This window comes from Lucilia cuprina, chromosome 5 (genome assembly GCF_022045245.1).
Source record: "Lucilia cuprina isolate Lc7/37 chromosome 5, ASM2204524v1, whole genome shotgun sequence".
In the NCBI taxonomy this organism is placed as follows: domain Eukaryota; kingdom Metazoa; phylum Arthropoda; class Insecta; order Diptera; family Calliphoridae; genus Lucilia; species Lucilia cuprina.
This window is the reverse complement of record NC_060953.1, coordinates 54,267,117-54,287,849: the sequence shown is the minus strand read 5'-3', so window position 1 is coordinate 54,287,849 and position 20,733 is coordinate 54,267,117. Positions and strand designations below refer to the sequence as shown.

General features: G+C 30.5%; 2 protein-coding genes across 3 annotated transcripts in view; both read left to right on the top strand.

The window, feature by feature from the left end:
* The window catches only part of LOC111689609 (elongation factor-like GTPase 1), a 191,983-nt gene that overhangs the window by 66,007 nt on the left and 105,243 nt on the right, over positions 1–20,733 (top strand). The window lies entirely within an intron of this gene.
* On the top strand, positions 13,602–15,745 carry LOC111678142 (uncharacterized protein DDB_G0284459-like). The gene has a single exon (XM_023439398.2). It carries the CDS (start codon positions 14,258–14,260, stop codon positions 15,728–15,730), a length of 1,473 nt encoding a protein of 490 aa, XP_023295166.2. The 5' UTR covers positions 13,602–14,257; the 3' UTR covers positions 15,731–15,745.

Sequence of the window (20,733 nt, the reverse complement as noted above, 5' to 3'; positions counted from 1 at the left end):
CAGTTCTAGTTCAGTTCTAGTTCAGTTCTAGTTCAGTTCTAGTTCAGTTCTAGTTCAGTTCTAGTTCAGTTCTAGTTCAGTTCTAGTTCAGTTTTAGTTCAGTTCAGGTCTATTTAATATCTTAAATTTAAAGGCTTTATTGCGTTTTTTTAACTATAGTTTTAATTAAATTAACATCAACTTAAAAATTCTCACACAACAATCCCCTTAAGCCTTAAATTCATTTGTTATTACTTAAAAGCCCAAAAATAATAGTTCCTTTTACAATTATGTTGCCTAACTACAAGATTGTATGTAATGCCACCTTAAGGTGCAGCAGCAGTAATCTTTTTTTCGTAAAGAAAAAAAACTTTACTTGTTTTTTTCTTACAGTTTAAAAAAGAATTTGTTTGTTGCAACATTGTTGCCTTAATCTTGATAAGAAAAACTCTTGTTTTTTGTTTAGTTGTATTTATTATTTCCCATTGAGTGCAATTAATAATGGCATGCAGCAAGCAACGTATTGTTGACTTAGGTACATAGAAAATCCTAGTAAAAACAGAACATAATTGATATAGCATTGTAATGGTTGTGACAATCTATATTTTGTAATGGAATAGAAGAAGCCATAAAGAGTAAAACATTTAAATAAACATATTATTAATGCGACAAAGAATTAAAATTTAATGTTGGAATAAACTATGAAGATCGGAAACGATCAGAAAATTTCTCTTCAGCTTTATTTCCATTGATATTGTAATTAAAGTTGAGGCTTACATTTTTTGAGGCTTATAATATGAAAGTTCACAAAGCAAAGCACTTTTTCCACTTTTGCCTTTTTGAAACTTTTATCTTTATTACACTTAATTATAACTTAATTGAAACACTTCATATACTTTTTATTACATTAGACAATTACTAGTTATGTATTAACATACGTCTGTCTAACTTAAATAAAATGTTTTTGTTATCTTATTGTATGTAGATTATTTTATATTTAAATTTAAATAGATGTTTTTCTCTCTTTAACATCAAAAATTTCTTTAAAACCCATAAAATTCGCTTTCAATTTATCTATTATGCGCTCGCTGTTTTTTTTTTTCTTCTTGTATCTTTTCTATTTTAAATTTATGATTCTGGGTGTTTTTTGTGCATCTAAAATTTTATTTTTTACTTTCTAAAGACTTTTTTTGTGAAACTTTATTTTTCATTCAACCTTTTAAACAACAATAAACTATTGTTGTAATAAATGCATTAGTGTATTGTATTAGTTTTTTTCGGTTTTATTATTTTATTTGTTTCAACTTTTTATGATTCATTATCCATCGCCTTTAAATTCAGAGAAAAAAAAGAGATCATGATCTTCATTTGGGTGCATCAAAAAGTCATTATTAGCCAAAAGAGTTTAAGAGTGGCTACACTCAAGTTACTCACAAGCAAAAGAAAATCAAACCAAATCGAAAAGGCATTTATTCAACAAAAATGTTTTGAATGAGAAACTGTTTTGAAGACTTAAATATGATTTAGGTTATTTATGATGCACTACACCCAGTAGTCTATCATGAATAATTGACTGATCCTGACTTGCAAAAGTATTGAAATTCTGTAAATTTGGAATAGAGATGAAGTTGTAACCAATAATATAGTCAATATCAAAACTATAGTCAATTCTACAGTCTTGTCTAGTCTATTGTCTAGTCTATAGTCTACTCTATAGACTTGACTATAGTCTAGTCTATAGTCTAGTCTACAGTCTAGTCCATAGTCTAGTCTATAGTCTAGTCTAAAGTCTAGTCTATAGTCTAGTCTATAGTCTAGTCTATAGTCTAGTCTATAATCTAGTCTATAGTCTACTCTATAGTCTACTCTATAGTCTACTCTATAGTCTACTCTATAGTCTAGTCTATAGTCTAGTCTATAGTCTAGTCTATAGTCTAGTCTATAGTCTAGTCTATAGTCTAGTCTATAGTCTAGTCTATAGTCTAGTCTATAGTCTAGTCTGTAGTCTAGTCTAGTCTATAGTCTAGTCTATAGTCTAGTCTATAGTCTAGTCTATAGTCTAGTCTATAGTCTAGTCTAGTCTAGTCTATAGTCTAGTCTAGTCTATAGTCTAGTCTAGTCTATAGTCTAGTCTATAGTCGGTACAGTGAAATAGCTCCCAAATGAAATAACTTCCAACGAGTAAAATGAAATAAACCCCAATTTCATCAAAAATTAACTTTTAAAATGAAATAACTCCCAAAGTTTAAAATGAAATAATTCCCAGTAATTGGAAGTTTGGGAGTTTTACAAATGTAAGTCCCAAAAAATGCGAAATAGCTCCCAATGAAACAAATCCCAAAAAATATGAAATTATTCCCAAGTCGAAGAATCTATTTGTGTAAAATAACTTCCAATGAAATAATTCCCAACAGAAGTGAAATAACTCCCAACTCCTTACGAAAGTGTGGTGACAGCCGGCCTTCGGCCGGGCGCAAGGGTTTTCAACTCTGGGGTATTTCACACACCGGCTTCGCTAAATTAAGCCTTTTCATGATAAATGGACTATTTGTATTCCATGGAACTTATGTCACTATGCTCATGGGCATTATTAAAATTGTCATATGGAATTGTGATACATTTGAAAGTATCGTAGTGTTCATAATCATAATGATATAAAATACATGTGTGTGTACAAAGAAAGGTTAAATTTAGCGAAGCCAGTATTCGAAATACCCCAGAGTTTTAAACCCTTGCGCCCGGCCGAAGGCCGGCTGTCCACGACACTTGTTTAAGGATCCAAAATGCATTATCCACCAAAGTTTGGAAAATTATTACCACAAAATGAAATAACTCCCAACAAGAATGAAATAACTTCCAATTTCAACAAAATTTACAGAAATGAAATAACTTCCAATACATATGAAATATCTCCTAATTTCTTCAAAAAAATGAAATAATTCCCAACAAAAATTTTATTGGGAGTTATTTCATTTCAGTAACATTAAAATATGAAATAAGTTCCAACAAATTGGGAGTTATTTCATATGAAATAATTCCCAATTTGTATGGACAGTTGATTGGGTGTTATTTCATTTTACCCGTTGGGAGTTATTTCACTGTACCTAGTATATAGTCTAGTTTATAGTCTAGTCTATAGTCTAGTTTATAGTCTAGTCTATAGTCAAGTTTATAGTGTAGTACAAAGTCTAGTCTATAGTTTAGTCTATAGTCCAGTCTAGTTTATAGTCTAGTCTATAGTACAATCTATAGTCTTGTCTGTAGTGAAGGCTACAGTTTAGTAGTCTAGTCAATGTTATGGTCTACACTCTTGTCTATTCTATAGTCTTGTTTATTCCATAGTCTATTCTAAAGTCTAGTCTACAGTCTAAACTAGTCTATTCTACTGTAAATTGCATGCTGTAGCTTTTTACAAATATCATCTAGGCCGATTTTGCTTAAATCTTAAAGTATTTGGAATAGGTAGAAAAACAAACAACTATTGAAATGAACTTGTTATTTGAAAAAAAAATGTTTTTGTTCATCATCAACTTCAATGAACGAGTTGTACAAAGAGTCTAATCAGATTTCTTTCTTTAGCTTAAATCGAATCTCTAATACATAGCAAACACAATGATTTGAAAAAAATATATATTAAAATCCTAATTCTAAAAAAACCTTATTATTAAGTTATTGTGTATTGTGTATTTTACCAACGTTTTTTTAGTGTTCGTTGGGTTATTGTTGTAGTTAGTTGATTTTGTAATAAATACTGCCAGTAATTTACTAAGTTGGTATTTATAGTTTTTGTAGCAGTTTTCAAAAGAAAAAAACATAGCTCTCAAACGAATTATACAGCCATATTTTAAATTGCAACATTTGCATTTTGTGTTGCTTTTTTAAATGGTCAGGCAAGAAAATCATCGAACTACTTACTACTAGTGGTAAGTAGTTTTTTCTTTTTTATTACTGAAAATCTTTACTTTTTATGGCACTTTGTGCAGTGAGCTTTGATATCATTAGATTTTTGAAATACATCAGAAAAATGCACAAATAAAAAATTTATAATACGAAAACTCTTAATAAAATTGTTGAGAGAAAACCAAAACTGCTTAAAACACCCTACAGTTCAATAAACTAACAAACTAACGGTGGATTATACATACTATAATAACTATAGAAAAAAGAATACACTATAGACTAGACTATACTATAGATTACACGATGGATTAGAATAAAGATTAGATTATAGATTTGACTATACACTAGAAAATAAACTAGACTATAGACTAGACTATAGACTAGACTATAGACTAGACTATAGGCTAGACTATAGACTAGACTATAGTCTAGACTATAGACTAGACTACAGACTAGACTACAGACTAGACTATAGACTAGACTATAGACTAGACTATAGACTAGACTATAGACTAGACTACAGACTAGACTATAGACTAGACTATAGACTAGACTATAGACTAGACTATAGACTAGACTATAGACTAGACTATAGACTAGACTATAGACTAGACTATAGACTAGACTATAGACTAGACTATAGACTAGACTATAGACTAGACTATAGACTAGACTATAGACTAGACTATAGACTAGACTATAGACTAGATTATAGACTAGACTATAGACTAGACTATAGACTAGACTATAGACTAGATTATAGACTAGACTACTATAGACTAGACTAGACTATAGACTAGACTATAGACTAGACTATAGACTAGACTATAGACTAGACTATAGACTAGACTATAGACTAGACTAGACTATAGACTAGACTATAGACTAGACCATAGACTAGACTATAGACTAGACTATAGACTAGACTATAGACTAGACTATAGACTAGACTAGGACTATAGACTAGACTATAGACTAGACTATAGACTAGACTATAGACTAGACTATAGACTAGACTATAGACTAGACTATAGACTAGACTATAGACTAGACTATAGACTAGACTATAGACTAGACTATAGACTAGACTATAGACTAGACTATAGACTAGACTATAGACTAGACTATAGACTAGACTACTAGACTAGACTATAGACTATAGACTAGACTATAGACTAGACTATAGACTAGATAGACTAGACTATAGACTAGACTATAGACTAGACTATAGACTAGACTATAGACTAGACTATAGACTAGACTATAGACTAGACTATAGACTAGACTATAGACTAGACTATAGACTAGACTATAGACTAGACTATAGACTAGACTATAGACTAGACTATAGACTAGACTATAGACTAGACTATAGACTAGACTATAGACTAGACTATAGACTAGACTATAGACTAGACTATAGACTAGACTATAGACTAGACTATAGACTAGACTATAGACTAGACTATAGACTAGACTATAGACTAGACTATAGACTAGACTATAGACTAGACTATAGACTAGACTATAGACTAGACTATAGACTAGACTATAGACTAGACTATAGACTAGACTATAGACTAGACTATAGACTAGACTATAGACTATAGACTATAGACTAGACTAGACTATAGACTAGACTAGACTATAGACTAGACTAGACTATAGACTAGACTAGACTATAGACTAGACTAGACTATAGACTAGACTAGACTATAGACTAGAATAGACTATACTATAGACTAGACTATAGACTAGACTATAGACTAGACTATAGACTAGACTATAGACTAGACTATAGACTAGACTATAGACTAGACTATAGACTAGACTATAGACTAGACTATAGACTAGACTAGACTATAGACTAGACTATAGACTAGACTATAGACTAGACTATAGACTAGACTATAGACTAGACTATAGACTAGACTATAGACTAGACTATAGACTAGACTATAGACTAGACTATAGACTAGACTATAGACTAGACTATAGACTAGACTATAGACTAGACTATAGACTAGACTATAGACTAGACTATAGACTAGACTATAGACTAGACTATAGACTAGACTATAGACTAGACTATAGACTAGACTATAGACTAGACTATAGACTAGACTATAGACTAGACTATAGACTAGACTATAGACTAGACTATAGACTAGACTATAGACTAGACTATAGACTAGACTATAGACTAGACTATAGACTAGACTATAGACTAGACTATAGACTAGACTATAGACTAGACTATAGACTAGACTATAGACTAGACTATAGACTAGACTATAGACTAGACTATAGACTAGACTATAGACTAGACTATAGACTAGACTATAGACTAGACTATAGACTAGACTATAGACTAGACTATAGACTAGACTATAGACTAGACTATAGACTAGACTATAGACTAGACTATAGACTAGACTATAGACTAGACTATAGACTAGACTATAGACTAGACTATAGACTAGACTATAGACTAGACTATAGACTAGACTATAGACTAGACTATAGACTAGACTATAGACTAGACTATAGACTAGACTATAGACTAGACTATAGACTAGACTATAGACTAGACTATAGACTAGACTATAGACTAGACTATAGACACGACTATAGACTAGACTATAGACTAGACTATAGACTAGACTATAGACTCGACTATAGACTCGACTATAGACTCGACTATAGACTCGACTATAGACTCGACTATAGACTCGACTATAGACTAAACTATAGATTAGACTATATACTAAACTATAGATTGGACTATTGACTATACTATAGATTAGACTATTGACTATACTATAGACTAGACTTCTTTATAGATTAAGCTATGGTTTGTAAACGAAATTTTATATTTTATTTCCAAAACCTACGGGGTTTTTTGGGGAGAAGTCATGAAATGTTTGCTTGTTGTTATTGAATTATTTTTGCAAAAAATTTTTCTTACACAAAAATGTTGTAGCAATACCCGCTACGATTGCCTGCCTTGTGGCATTTTATAACATTTTCTAAAGTTGTTTCTGTAAATTTCAATGAATTTGTAGCATTTATTTGTATTTGTAAATAAAACTCATACACTTGTGTTTGGTCTCATATGCTTAAACGTTTTATTTTTTCCTAACATCTTGATATTGGTTTTAAAGGAACTTTGGTGGTAATAGTTGCAAACATTAAATATCGTATAAATGCTAAATTGTTGCTAATGTTGGTTACATCCTCCAAAAAGATGCAAGCAAGCAAAATAATATTCAACATTTTAACATTTGAGCAGATGTAGTGTATAAGAAGCCGCCTCTAAAGAAATGCACGTTGCCATGTTAGAGGAGTTAGTTGTACGATGCAAATATTTGTGTCTCTGTGTTGAAAATATTATAGAGTTTTCTTTTTCCTAGTTCTCTAGTAAAGTAATTGATGCCAATATACATATGTATGTTGTATGAGGTAGAACATCTTATGTGGTATAAGTTGTGGCAGGCATACTTAATATTTAGCACGAAGTACTGGAGGTATTTAGTAGCAGTCAAAGTTGTTGTTGTTGTAGGTTGCATTATTTAATTCGATTTCTTTTCTAAATATACTTATTCAGCTGGTGAGAAGAATCTCTATGTACTTAGTTACTTCTATCCGTCCGTCCATCTGTCCGTCTGCTACATGCCACATAAATATGAGTGCAAAAAGTGATTTTTATATTATTATATTTATGTTGTACTAGGAGGAGTTTTAGTATCATAAAGTTAAATGTAAATTTAGTTTAAAATGCGGTTGGAAATTATGTCGAGATTTTTATAAAGTCAACAACTGTTAAATATTCAACTTTTTTTAGATGTGAATTTTATTAAGATAGCAAATAGTTAAATGGAAATAGAATAGAATTTTTTTAATTCTAATTTAACAAGAATGTTGCACGCACTTTAATCTAGAGACTCTATATTAATCTTTTTTTAAATAACAACTATGTTTTTAGCAGAGGAGTTTATATTTTAACCCATTTAATGATGAATGGCGTAAGGTTTTTATGTAGGTGATCGCATTATGATCTCCGAAGAAAACGTATTACAATATTTAACATATACTACAGAGTCTTCAGTGAAATGAAATTGACAACTAATGCGAAACTTTTTCAGAAAAAGATATTTATATTTCCTAATCCTAACCTAAGACAAGAGAGATCGGATTTCAATTGGATCACTATAGACACTTGAAGAATATACAAACAAAACAGTTTGTGGGTTAAAATACGTTACAACCTTAAGACACTGGGTCAAAGACAGTTATAAGCTTCTAATATGGACAATGATCACTAAGAAAGTAGTGATCATCGATCAAGCTCATTATAAAGAAACGGTTGAGAAATATTAATGATCGTTAATCAATATCTAATTCTCGACATAATGGTTGCATACAATGCTAATAGATTTTATAAACACTTCGTTTTTCTTATATAAGTAATCGCGATCGAGAAAAAATTCCCAAAACTTTTAAGCTTTGAAGGTTTTTTTTTCTAAGATTTTGATATTCTCCATAGATCAAGTTTAACACTTATATTACAAGATTTCGAATCTTATTTTAATGTTCGTAATTTGGTGTTTTCTTTTCTCGATGACAAGTTGAAAAATACGATCACAGATATAGATCCATTTTTATTCTAATTAACTATTACATTGTATTAAGTACTTTATAAGTTTACAGTGAAAGTTATTAACAAAAAGCTGATCACGTACATGATCAAGTTTATTACGAGATTTCAAATGTTCGAAATTTGTTTTTTTTTTTCTTTTTACGATCAAAAGTTGAGAAATACGATCACAGATCTAGAATTTTTTCTTGTCTAACTCACTATTACATAAGTTTAAATAAAAAGACATTATGAAAAATTTCAACGATCACTGATCGAGTTGCTTATTAATAAAAAAGCATGATCACGTTCATGATCACTTGAATCACTTTTATTCTTTTATTGATTTTTTAATAAATTGATTATATTTTTTTTCATTTTTGAATTTTTATAAAAAATATCAATCACTCGATCACATGCATTCGAAATTTTATGTTTTCTTTTCATGATCACAAATTAAGAAATACGATCACAGATCTAGAACCATTTCTCGTCTAGTTTACTACTAACTGTGAGTACATTAAAGTTATTATGAGAAATTTAAATGATCCCTAATCGAGTTGCTGTTATAATTAAAAATATGATCACGTTTATTCTTTTATTGAGTTTTTTTAATATATTTATAATATTTTCTAACTTATTTTTATTTAACAATTAATATTAGTAGAAACAGTTGGTGATCACTAACCGATCGTATTGTATTTCTACGCATTTAATTTTTAATGTCAATTTCGATAAAAAAATATTTGGTGTTGATTAATCGATCGTATCATAAGTTTATGTTGATAGTAATAATGAGAAACTTCAGTGATCACTGATCAAGTTAGTGTTTTATTTCAGAAATTTTGGAATTTTTATAGAATAGATCAATCACTCTTATCACATGCATAATCACATGATTCACTTTAACTAATTTTATGATTTTGACAATGTTCATATGATCATTAAACGATCGCATTACTTATTTACAATGTTAGAAAAGTTTTTACAAATGTTTAAGCTGTTTCTATAAAATTTGCCAAAATTAAAACTATTTTCTAATTTAAAGTTCATTTAATGAACTTTATTTAGTTCATCTAATATTAATCCGTATTAATTAAATTATATATTTCTTTTAAAATCCCAAAAAAAACAAGCTTAAGATTAATTTGAAAAAAAAATACAAAAGTTCAAAAGTTTTCTTTTACAAAAGAATAGCGTGCAACAAGTAGCAGGCAATTTTTTATCTATAAGACACATTTAAAACGCAGATGGTGATGATGATGATGTATTTTAGAAAATAAAAAAAACTTAATTTTCCCACATTATTTATAAAAAGAAAAAAACTGAATAAAATTGAAATACAAGAAAGAAATACAATAAAAGGTTAAAAACTTTTACAATCAAAACTAATAATAATGGAAAAAATCAAAATAAAATTAATTTAATAATAACAATTTTAAGAATAAATTTGAAGTTAAATAACCCGCCTTTAGAGTGCACTAGACAATACTGTGAGTCCGTCTGTCTGTCTGTCCTTCTTACCACACTGTATTTTTTAAAAAATAGTAACTCTTTTTTTGTGTTATAAAAAGTAATTGTTGCTACATGCAACAACATGATTTTTTTTATATTATTATTTCAGTTATAGTTGTGTATTGTATTATTAATCAAATTAAATTATTAAAGAAATTAATAAACAAATGAAAAATTAACTTGAAATGAACTGAAGTTAGGGAAAAAATTAATCTTTTTTGACTTAATTTGTGTAAATTATAGATAAATTAATGAACTCAAACTATTTTGAATTGAAATTAGATATATACATATATATCTAATATATCAACGTTTGAGAAATGCCAATTTCCCAACTTAACCGCAACATCACCCTAATTTGGGTCAGGGGACGCGGGTGTTCGTATGGCAATAATATTGCTAAGACTTTAGCAAGAGGTGGCACCACGCTTAGCGGACCGTACCACTTTTTGTAATAAAGAGGGAAATTATTGAAAACTGCTCCTCCATTGCTGCGTGAACACGTGCTTAATAGCTATAGCGCTGTGGCCACACTTAGATCCATGTAAGTCTAAATATTTCCTTGGTCTCCGAAGACCACGACTAGGTAAGCTGGTATCGCTTTAAAAACCATGCTGTAGGAGTTGTCAAAATGAAGATCAAGAAGAGGCTACAGCTCTGCCTTGGCACAATCCCGAAGTTGGATGCTTGGATCGGACTACTCCGGCGATTTATCCGAGTTATCGAATATCCAATTGGAACGTCCTTTGGCGTTCATCAATTTGAAAATCGAATCAAAGAGATTTTAGAAACTTTTGAGAATTATGTTTTATATATTCAAAATTCAATTTACTTTCTCTTCTAGATAAAAAAACTCTTTCTCAACTTATGCTCAAACTGTCGTCCATTTAAGAATACTATGATAAAACAATTTAATTCTTATAACAATTTCTAACTCATCATAAATACCAAATTTCAAACCTCCAATTAATTTTAAAGCAATAGACGAAAATTATCTTTCAATTCGAATAAAAACTAATATTAGTTCCCCTTATGTTCGACCCTACAAATAAGGAAGTCGCAAACAAAACACAGCAAAAATGTTTACAGCAACATCATAAAAGAAAAATGTTATAACAGTAGTAAGAACAACATAAACCAGCAACACTAAGAACAACAACAACGTAACAGTAGCAACTGGAAAATCAAACAGCAACCCATTTTACCAGATCAACTATAACACGAACAACACAGCAACAACGACAACAACAATAAAGACTTGAGAACAACTACACCAAGATAAGGTGTAAATAAACAAGAAAGAAACATAAGAGACCTACGTTTATTTCAAACACTTCCTTCCACCTAAAGTCTTCGGATAAGAAGACTACTTCGTAGTAACTGCAACCAAAAAAATGCCTGCATGCTTTGTAACAGATGGGCAACCAAAGAATGTAGTATGAATGAGTAGAAAAAAAAGCTAGAAGTTTGAAGTTGGATTTAAAAAAAAAACTGCAAATAATAAAAGCAGAAAGTTAAAAAACAATTTTATGCTTAAGTAACTGCTTTTAGGAGACCGATACTTAAAGACTTCATTGAGCAGTACGTGTGGATCAAGTCGAAACTTTTAACAAGGGGGCTACTGTATAAAACAACCCACAGCCTTGTCAATAGACTAATCTATAGACTAGATCACCAACTACTCAATTGATTAGTCCAAAGACAAGTTAAAAAGCTAGCTCATAGATATGTTAATAGATTAGTCCATAGACTCGACAAAAACATAGCTAATACACCAGTCCAAGCTATGAGAAATCAATGTACTGGTCATAGAGTGGTCTTGTCCATGGTCTACTGAACAGGTTTTAGACTAGTCCATAGACCAATTAATTGACTGGTCAATAAACCAGTCGATCGAATCAATATACAAGTCCATACACTAACCTATAAACTAGTCCATAATCCAAGATAATGAACTATTCATTAGGCTAGCAATAGGCTATTGGATAGACTACTTAATGGACTAGTTTATATATAAATTAATAGAGTGGTCGATAGACTAGTTAATATACTAGACAATAAAATACTTAATACCTAAACTAGTGAATAGATTAGTCCAAGGAGTAGTCAAGTCCCAGAACTAACTTTATAATCTCCCCTATTCTGCATTTCAATCCGAGAAAAATTATATCCGTGTGGTAACTTTCTACCGAAGAGAAACCTACAGCAGCGCCTGCAGCGTCCAATAGATGTTCTCTTGAAACTGCCAAGAGTCAAAGAATAGCAAGGAGTGATTTGAGTTCTACAGTTTTTAGTCCCAGCAGGCTACAAGAACTAACGAGAGCTCCAAAATTTTTAAAATCACCCTTATTCTGCATTTCAATTCGAATTAACATTTTCTCAGTGTGGCAACTTTCTACCAAAGAGAAACCTACAGCAGCGCCTGCAGCGTCCAACAGAAGTTCTCTTCAAACTGTCAAGAGTCAAAAAATATCAAGAAGTGATTTGAGTTTTACAGTTTTTAGTCCCAGCAGGCTACAAGAACTAACGAGAGATCCTACTTCCCGAAATTTTTAAAATCTGCATTTCAATTCGAATCAAAATTTTCATCGTGTGGCATCATTCTACCGAAGAGTCAAAGAATATCAAGGAGTGATTTAAGTTCTATAGTTTTTAGTCCCGACAGGCTACAAGAACAAGCGAGAGTCTCTCGTAATGCAGAATACACACAATCTTAAAGCATTAAAATAATATGGAATTGCTTCTTCTTTTTCTTACGATTCCGTTTATTGTTGGAACACCAATTTTTCGATCGTTGCATAACTGAGTGCGGAAATGTAATCGAAATGTATAATGGTTCTGAATATCACGGTTAGGGTGATCCAAAACATTGACTTTTTTAAATTTTTTAAGCTATTTTGATGAAATGTAAGAAAAAATCGTGTAAAAGACTAATCCACTTACAAGAATCGGCTCTTTTACCCTAAGAACTAGATGCGGGAAAAGTTCTATAAGAATTTATTTTCCTTTAAGTTTCACGTCACATTAGTACTTTTTTTTAACCCTTTAGTACTAATCGAGTAAACAAGTACTTAGGGCTCGGAAAAAACTTCTACAGCTTAATAGTTGACCACCACAAAAATTGCAACAATTCATAGAAACATCATAACAAAAGCTTAGAAAAATAAAAAAAAAAAAATACGAAACAGAAACATAAAAAGAGCAAAACAAAAACATTTAAGAGCATTCGTTAGCAGGCATCAACACTAAAGAGAAGAAAGAAAGTGCTGCGCAACTAGTGGGACAAACCAAAAGAAAGTTGCATAAGCTAGTAAACATGTTTGAAACGATCAACTGGATTGGTATGATAGAAATTTTAGTTTGAACTATATGGTTTGGCTTAAACCTGCTTTTAGACCAACTATCATGAACTTGGGAAAAATCTAAAGAAATGAAACAACAATAACAACAAGAACAAGATATCAAACACAATTATTTTAAAGTCTAGTGTAAGAGTTGTTGGGTGATTTTTTTCTTTCTGTATTTTGTAAACCAGGTTGGAGGAAAAATTTTTAAAAGACGCTGCAAAATCTAAACATAAAACATTTGTACCACGGCGGTGCTACTAGTTACAAGTCTAGCGGTTGTAAAATTTTGAAAAGATCAAAAAAAGTTTGCGGGATTTGAAAATTATTATAAAGAAAAGATTGAGCAAAAAATAGATTTGAAAAAGAAAAAAAATTGAAACGTTAACGGTTCGTAAATTGGCTAAAACTTGAACTTTCTTCTTCAACTGAAAAAAATCTTGTTTTTTTTTTGTTTTTGCCTTAAGTTGAAGTTGTTTTTTAATGTTTAAACGTGAGTTGGATTAAATTCAGTATTTTTTTTTTTTATATAAAACCAAGTGTAAAGTGGTTAGAAAATCCAGAATAGAAAAAAAGAGTTACTATATAAAATATATAAAATAAAAGGAATATAAGAAAAAAATCTTGAAATTTAAAAAAAATAAAATAAAAGATATAAAAAACAAAAAATCCAAAGAGATTAGTTACTAGCACGACGTTTAAGACTTAATAAAACAAAAACAGTTAGATGACTATCATTTTAACACAAAAAAATTACAGAATTTGAAAAATAATATCTTTAAAAAACAACAACAAAATTGTGGAAAATTTAAATATTTTAAAAATTTTTTTTCTGTAAAACATAAAGTGTATTGAAATTTATAAAAAAAAGCTTAAAAGCAACATGGGTTACAACTTTAGAGTGGGCTTGATGTTACTAACTTTTGCGGGGCTGTATTGCGCAAGCGCAGCTAGTGAAAGCGGCAATTATCCTGGAGTTATAGAACTGGTGGGTTATAGCAATCGACGAGCTAGAACCTATTATGCCCCCACCGAAGATAAACCTACAGCAGCGCCTGCAGCAGCTAAAATGCAGGCAGATATTGAAACGGTTAAACAAAATATTGAAAAATATAATAAACTTTTAACTTTGGATACTAAAAATCTGCCTGAATCTCAAAAGGATATGTTGGAGAGAATTGTAGAACGAGTGGCTAGACTTAAGGAATCTTTGGATATAGCTGAACCGCTAAAAGAGAAAACAAATGTCAACAAAACTTCTGATACAAAAGATGATACGGTTGAGCCTAAAGAATTGGAGGTACAGGAAGAGGAAAATTCCACTTTGACCCCTACAGCCATGCCGACACGTTTCGAGGAATTAGAGGAAGAGGATAAAACTGAACCAACTTTGGTGTTGGATGAAACTACATTGTTGCAGTTACAAACCTCTATGGATAAATTGGCAGCAGCACAGGCTGCTGTTACCTCTCAAGCTACACAAATGAGAGAGTTTCCCACCACCACCGAAATGATGCCAGAGGAAAATTTTGCCGAAGAAGAACAGCAAACTACCGAAAGTCCTGACTCTGAGGAAGAATATGAAGGTACCACTTTTGAACCTTCCACTGATACCACAGATCCAGCTGAACAATTTGTGGCTGCTAGATCAAATAACAATTTAGCCGGTATTACTGCAGCTTCTGATGAAACAGAAACTATGGCCACTCTAAGCACTACAGTAGGCAGTCAGAGAACCTTAACCACTAGTGGTAAAATTACCAAAAATCGTGCCACCAAAAGACCACATGGAGTTAATAAAAATAATAATGCTAAAAGACGTCCTTCCACCTCCTCGGCCAACTATAACAAGAATAGCAACATAAAGCAAAAACTCCCCTCAGGAGTAACACAGCCATCGTTACAACAATATCAGAAAATATCACAAAAACCTCAACCACTAACGAATCAATATCAACAACCTTCAGTTCAACAATATGGCCATCTACCACAACCCAATCTTCAGCAGGGTTATCAATCTCAACCACCCAAAACCGTATCACCTTCTAGTATATCTTTGGATAAATATAATACTGGCAGTAGTTCCTCGGCAGCACCCGCTAATGTAGCCGCCGCCTCTTATGGTATTAATCCTGCACCAGCCACCTCTTTACCAGTCAATAACTATGGCTCTTCATCCACATCATCATTGTCATCTGCTGCCTCAAGTGCCAGTCAAGATTTAGTTTATGATTCTCATGTTAATACTTCGGCCATAATTGATAGTTTAAATAATAATGCTCGTGAGGAATACTATCAACAGAAACAATCACTGGCAACGGGAGTGGTAACAAAAGATAAGGTGAGTTTAGAATAATAAAAAAATATATATATATATATTTTTTTCATAAACATAGAAACTAAATCCATGGCAAACATAAGAACTACAGTAATTGAGCAATAATAGAGAATATTTTTCTAACATGAAGATCATTTAAATCTCAAAATTTTCTGAGAAAAGCAACAACGTTATGATGATTCATAGTAATATTACAAGACCACAACGAAGTCTAAATAATCTTTATTAACAAAACTTTTCAAGAATTCTTACTATTTAACAAATTTTGCATGGTAGTTTTGCAAGATCAACTAAACTCTAAAATGTTATACATTGTTTTAGAAGAATGAAACTGTTATAAAAAAGTAACGTATTTTACAAGACCAATCGATTTATTATCAAAATTTGAATTTGAATGAATTTTGAATTTTGCAAGATCATTTGCAACAAGCAATTTACCACGCAATTTGATTAGAGTGTATTGTAAGTTTACAAAATCATTTCGCTTTAATAATGGAGAAGTTTGCATCTTCTGTAATAATAAAGAAATGCTACTGAATAAGTAAGCTAAAATATTTTGAATTGTAAATTTGCAAGACTCTTGCTTTCTAATGAAATGCATCTCTAAATATGTGGCTTTACAACTTTGCAAAACCATTTGCCATTGTATTAGAGGCATACAATACAATTCAACATATTAAATGAAATGTTGCAAAAACTTTTGCAAGACCAATACGAAATCATCTTCTGTAATAATAAAGAAATGCTACTGCATAAGTTTAAATATAAAGCATTGTAAATTTGCAAGACTATTGCTTTCTAATGAAATGAATCTCTAAACATGTAGCATTACAACATTGCAAGACCATTTGCCATTGTATTAAAAAAAATGTTGCAAATCAGCTACATTTTGCTTACAATTCAACAAGTTAAATTAAATGTTGCAAAAACTTTTCCATTTGCAAGACCAAGACGAAATCAAATTCATCAAGTTTATTAAAAAAAGCCCAAGAAATGAAAATTCTCAACAAACTCATGGGTCATAGTTCATATATCAAAGATAAAAATTTTCAAAGCAAATTTATTTCGTGGACTAGTCTATTGACTACTCTATGGGCAAGTCTCTTGGATAATCTACGGACTAGTCTATTAAAATAGTAAGTGTACAATAGGCTAGTTTATTGACTAGTCTATTAAGTTGTCTATTGACTAGTCTACCAACTTTTCTATGGAATAGTAAATGAGATAATCCATTGACCAGTATATAGATTAAACAAGTCTACGACAAGTCCATTGATAAATCTATGGACTTGTATAGGACCTAGTTTAATGACTTATCCAGGGACTAGTCTAATAATTAATCTAAGGACTAGTCTAGTAACTAGTGCACGAACTATTCTATGGATTAGTCCATTGACTTGTCTATGAAAAGACTAGTGTCTTTTCATTAGTCTATTTAACTGTGAAGTGAAAATATGATTTTATTTCTACAATTATTTGGGTATTGAAAAAATAATTATATTTCAGTGAATCATACTCAAATTTATAATTGTCATGAAGATAAAAATAAAAAATATATGTTTTTGATAAAAATATATTGTTACAGTGAACATAGTTTAGTTATAGTAACCATGTCGAACCATGTTTTTTCTCTGAGTTTGCTTGTCTTGCGAGAAAATCAATCATCACCCTATAGATTACTACGAGACAAAAAATAGATTAAGTTTGTTTTTCATTTGTCGCTCTTTCGCTTACAAAGGTGACTCTCTCTTAGCTTAGGTAGGAAAGATTGTCTTCAACCTTGTTTACAAAAAGTGCATCCTTAACGCAATCGAGCCAATCTATTCTATAGACTAGTTTAAGGACTAGTCTTTTAAATAGTCTATGAACTAGTCAATTGACTTGTATGTATAAAATCGTCCATTGACTAGTGTATAAGCTAGTCCTTGACAAGTCTGTGGACTATTCTATGAGCAAGTCTATTGACGAATCTATGGATTAGCCTATTGACTATTATATTTGTTAGACTACCAGTCTATAAACTATTCACTTTGTTTTACTGTATTGCCTAGTCTTTGGATTGGTTTCTTAGAGTCTAGCTAGATATTTGAGGAGTTTAATGTCATTACTTTGTGTAAAATTCTATGTTGAAGCTATTAGATAGCATAGCAAAGACAAGAGAAGTACTGGTCCAACAGACAAAATAATTTAAATAATTTACTTAATAGTTGCTTCAAAAAATCCCATAAACACAGAAAAACATTACTAATATTACAATTATTTAATTTAACTATCATTTTTCTTAAATTAACTGACTGACATCTACTTAATGACAGCTTGGTTTTTATCTTCTTAGATTCCCTATTAAAAGTCTCAAGTATAACGAAACATATAAAGATTATTTGTTTAAGTTTAAATGATTGTTTATAATAAAATATGTTTTTTTACAATTATTCGGGTATTGAAAAAATAATTATATTTCAGTGAATCAAACTCAAATTTATAACTGTCATGAAGATAATAATGATTGTAGTAACAATAATATTGTTTAAATCGAATTAAAAATAAAAAATATATGTTTTTGATATAAATATATTGTTACAGTGAACATAGTTTAGTTATAGTAACCATGTCGAACCATGTTTTTTCTCTGAGTTTGCTTGTTTTGCGAGAAAATCAATCATCACCCTATAGATTACTACGAGACAAAAAATTGATTAAGTTTGTTTTTCATTTGTAGCTGTCTCGCTTACAAAGGCGACTCTCTCTTAGCTTAGGTAGGAAAGATTGTCTTCAACCTTGTTTACAAAAAGTGCATCCTTAACGCAATCGAGCCAATCGGGGGATAGAGGTCTCTTTAAATAGACTGTTTTTTAACTAGACTATTGACTAGTCCACTCACTATTATATAGACTTGTCTATGCACCAGTCTATTAACTAGTATAAGGACTATTCTATAGACTAGTTTAAGGACTAGTCTTTTTAATAGTCTATGAACTAGTCCATTGACTTGTATGTATAAAATCGTCCATTGACTAGTGTATAAGCTAGTCCTTGACAAGTCTGTAAACTATTCTATGAGCAAGTCTATTGACGAATCTATGGACTAGCCTATTGAATATTATATTTGTTAGACTACCGGTCTATAAACTATTCACTTTGTTTTACTGTATTGCCTAGTCTTTGGATTGGTTTTTTAGATTCTAGCTAGATATTTGAGGAGTACTGGTACTGGTATAATGAGGAGAATGTCATTACTTTGTGTCAAATTCTATGTTGAAGCTTTTAGATAGCATAGGAAAGACAAGAGGAGTACTGGTCCAACAGACAAAATAATTTAAATAATTTGCTTGAAAATATTCCCATAAATACAGGGAAACATTATTAATATTACAATAATTTAATTTAACTATCTTTTTTCTTAAATTAACTGACTGGCATCTACTTAATGACAGCTTAATTTCTATCTTCTTAAATTCCCTATTAAAAGTCTCAAGTAAATTGTAGATAAAATTTGACATAAAAATCGTGCTTAAAATAATGTTTAAATATTAAATTATTTTAAAGAATAATAAAATGAAGAAATAACTATGAAAATGTCATTAATAAAATGACAAAGAATTTGACATAAGTAAGAGAGGAAAAAAGAGATAATGGTCTTAGAGTGTTTTAACTTAAATATCATATATTTTGTGTAAATTTTATAAATTCGACCTAGAAGATGATATAAAACGAATAAAATGAAAATTGTAATGAAGTCAATTGCAAACCCTTGCTACACAGAGTTTAAGTTTTATAAAATCTTTAATTAAATTTTTTTAAATTTTAAAATTATCACCTGATGTCAGTTTATTGAATGATGACAATTTTATTCTCCACTATTTTCCAACTACAATTTTTTTTTAACAATATGAAAATATTCTATAGATAACAATAGTTTAAGCAATAAAAATTCATTTGCTACCAAAAGCAAACAGCAGCAGCATCAGCAGCAAGAGCAATAACTAAATATTACAACTTGCAACGCCAAACCACTTATGACGACGGTTGAATGGTTGAATGCTTAAATACTCTGCTGTTGATGCTTTTTAGATTCTTAAGAGTTGTTTGTTGCATGGTTGGTTTATCACCATCGTTGCAATAGTTTGTTAACAGCACTCTAGCAATTGCTCTTATGTTTAAGAAAAAAATAATAGTAAAAGGCAAAAAAATTGTTTTTTATATGGAGTTTTACAATTTTTGTTCATTTTAAAATGTTAAACAAGTGGCGTTTGCCAAACGTTTTTGAAAGAAAATTTCTACTTTTCCTGTTCGTATAAAATGTTTATGAGGCATTCAGATGAGGACGCTGTTGTTGAGGATGATGATGATGATGGCTAGAGAGTTTATATATGTATAAATGCAAGCATATTTGTTGTAACCACTATCTAGAGCTCAAGGTGTTCTAATAACTTTGGTTGGTATCAACAAAAAAAACTATAACTGAATCATATAGATTTTTTGTTAACGGTGGATTTATTGTAGAGATTTGTTTTTATACCTCTTATTGCTGTTTTTCTTTTATTTTGGTTTATTTGATTTTCGTTACTACTTTTCGTTTTAGTCAAGGATAATTGTATTAATGTTAGTTTTTTTGTGTAGCTTTTCGTTGCCTCTAAACTGTGCTAATCTTTTAAGTTTGTTTCTTTATTTTAATGCTTTTTGCTGTTAGAATTTGTATGGAAATTTGTGGCTTTTAAAATCATTTGTTTATATTTGCTAGATAATTGCAAATATTTTTTTAAAAGGTTTTTTGTTTTTAATTTAGTTTTTAGAAAGCGAACGAACTATTTTAAAATGATTGTAGTTAGCTTGTTGTTTAGGATAATGTATGTGTGAACTTTTTTAGGTAACGGGTTTTTTGAAAATAGAGAACTAAAATGAAATGGCAAAATATGTTCAGTTCAAGTTCAGTTCAAGTTCAGTTCAAGTTCAGTTCAAGTTCAGTTCAAGTTCAGTTCAAGTTCAGTTCAAGTTCAGTTCAAGTTCAGTTCAAGTTCAGT

Excerpts from the sequence above, each read along its gene's own strand:
- LOC111678142 (XM_023439398.2), top strand. The coding sequence starts at position 14,258 with ATGGGTTACAACTTTAGAGTGGGCTTGATGTTACTAACTTTTGCGGGG.